Source organism: Babylonia areolata, chromosome 23 (genome assembly GCF_041734735.1).
Source record: "Babylonia areolata isolate BAREFJ2019XMU chromosome 23, ASM4173473v1, whole genome shotgun sequence".
In the NCBI taxonomy this organism is placed as follows: Eukaryota; Metazoa; Mollusca; class Gastropoda; order Neogastropoda; family Buccinidae; genus Babylonia; species Babylonia areolata.
Window position 1 is genome coordinate 19746012 of NC_134898.1, and position 2500 is coordinate 19748511.

General features: G+C 46.5%; 1 protein-coding gene across 1 annotated transcript in view; it reads right to left on the reverse strand.

The window, feature by feature from the left end:
* Window positions 1-2500, reverse strand: part of LOC143298154 (dynein axonemal heavy chain 1-like) — a 164998-nt gene that overhangs the window by 127356 nt on the left and 35142 nt on the right. The window contains exon 16 of the mRNA XM_076610887.1: window positions 2204-2286. Within this exon, the coding sequence (XP_076467002.1) occupies window positions 2204-2286 (83 nt within the window). The remainder of the gene's footprint in view (window positions 1-2203; window positions 2287-2500) is intronic.

Below are 2500 nucleotides of genomic sequence, written 5' to 3' on the forward strand. Positions count from 1 at the left end.
ACCACCTCAAAACGCCACAGTGTTTTAATTGTGTTATACATTATTGATTATTCACTTGTTCTATTTCTTGATTGACTTATTTTAGTTCATGCGCTCATTCATATCAGGTGCAGGACCATGTATGGCCAACTAGCACCACCGGGAACGCCATAGTGGTCGATTTTTTTGGAGGGGGGAGGGTATGGGGGGCGTGGGGGGACTGGGGGGGGAGGGAGGGCTAGGGTTGTCGTCGGCCTCCTTCCGTCTCGAGAGACGATGGCTGCACCAGAAATGTAGTCACTGCCGGGCATTGCACTTCCTGCTGTGGCTGTGTAGATCGATGCTGAAGTGGCAATCTCTACTGCATGTGGGACAGATATAGGTGGATGCTGCTGGGTCTACAGAATTTGACTTGCGTGTGACATTCCTGGAACACAAAGTTTCTGCATGTTGTAGGAACGTAGAGCCATTTTTGGGGGGGACCCAAATGTTTTAGGATGGAGTCACACATTAGCAGTACTCTCGCACGCTCATTTACTGAAACAGAACTTAATATTTCGAAAGGACAGCGTTTTTGGTTATGTTATCAGAATCAGCAACAGAAGACTTGTCATACTTCTTTTTTTTCCCCCAGCTGATCCAGATGTCTCCCCAGCGGCAGTCTGTTCACAAGGTGCGGGGTCACTGAAAAGAGCAAAGTGGTTCATTACGGGAATGGAGTATGTGGTAGCGATGTCCTCGTCCTTAGATGGTCAGACCGAAGAGGATGTTCCTTTAGGTCGGAGGGCGGTGTTCAGGCGTCACGGAGTTCCATGGGAGTTCTACCTGGATGATCAGGCTGGACACCAGTGGGCTGGGACGTCACAGTGGAGGCAGGGGTAGCACAGGTCACCACGGAGGCCATGTTGAAGCCATGGTCGTTTGAGGGTGATTCAGAATGTTCTTTACTTCTCTGTGTGTCGGCAAGACCTGGCTGAGTTAGGTTTTGAAGGCAAGTGGACAGAGAATTAGGAAGGCTGCGTTTCGATGTTGTTATCATCAACTGTACACTGCTTGCTGTCCACGGCATGGTTCGTTTTCGATTACTTGTGTGCTAGCATGGGTTGTTGGCGATCTTACTGTCATACTCGTCAGTTCTGATTTTATATTTCCTAATTGGGATCGAAGAGACTGGTTGTCTTTTGTCAGAAAATCGATAGCTGCTTTGACCTCAGTTACTGTCACTTCCAGGTCCTTTATTTTTGTCGATTCATTTTTGTGTTCACAATAGTTTTTATTTCATTTTTTGTTTGCAGTTTTAGCATCCTCGATCAACGACACAAGCGAGTCCATTATGTTTTGCTGAGAGGTCATTAGATCATCAACAGTTTCTTTAAGTTCGTTGAATCTTAGTTTAGAAGAGCTGAGCTGAAATGGAGAAACTTTGTTGGACTTTTGAGTGACACAGAGGGTTCGTCTACTAAGTTTTCTCTGTTTCCTGCCTTGAGGAGTGGTGACAGGTGACGTCATTTTGGGTTCTGTTGAGGAAGGAGGTGCTGTTGTTGGTATGGGGTTAGGGGGGTGCAGGACAACTTGCAAAGGGGTGCACTCACACGTCAGTGGGGCTTGGCTAGTGTGTGAGGCACATGAACCTGGTGAAGAATTCATATCTTCCGTGGGTGCTCTGGAGAAGGACTCTTCCTGAGGACGTGACGCCCTATCGATGTCCATCTCTGCTGTTGGTGCGGAGTGTGGGTCCATCAGGGGCGTGGTCAAGGACAAAGGGCCAAGGGGTTTGATGAAGGTCCATATGAGCATGGAGTGAGGCTGAGGTCAGAGTGGTGATATCCTGGTCTTTGGGAAACGCACACACCAGCATTCTTCAGGTGAGAACATTATTCGTGCACGGTCGTCGTTGTTGCCGTGTACAGAAGACTTTCAACGAGCGGGATATGCACGTGCAACTCGTCTACATTTGCCCTAGTTGAATTCCGCACTTTGTTCAGTTTTTCGTCCTTCTTAATTATATATAAACTGTATATACAATTAACGCCAGATTCACTGCTTATCAAAGAAAACTGATAATTCCAGTGGACTTACTGATCACTGAAACATCCCCACGCCAAGAACCACTGTCACACAACGTCTATAAACCAACGAATCCAGACATTTCTATACAGCGTGAAAGAACCAACATCTCCTCTCACCGTGACACTTGAAAGAGATAGAGAGAGTGTTTACTTACTTGATGGTGAATTCGTCGTTGGACAGGTTGTACCAGAAGTCCTCCAGGACAACGTGATCATCCTTCAGTTTTTCCAGTTCGTCCTTGTGACAAACACTGTGACGGTCATCCACACAGCAGCAGCAGAAGCAATAGCATTTTGAGCTATTTGCCTTCTATTAGATTTCACTTATTTATCATTCTACTTGAAGGTATATTCATTCAATTACATATATATATATGTGTGTGTGTGTGTGTGTGTGTGTGTGTGTGTGTGTGTGTGGCAGGCCTTCATTGCCTGACAAGTGCGGTGGGTTC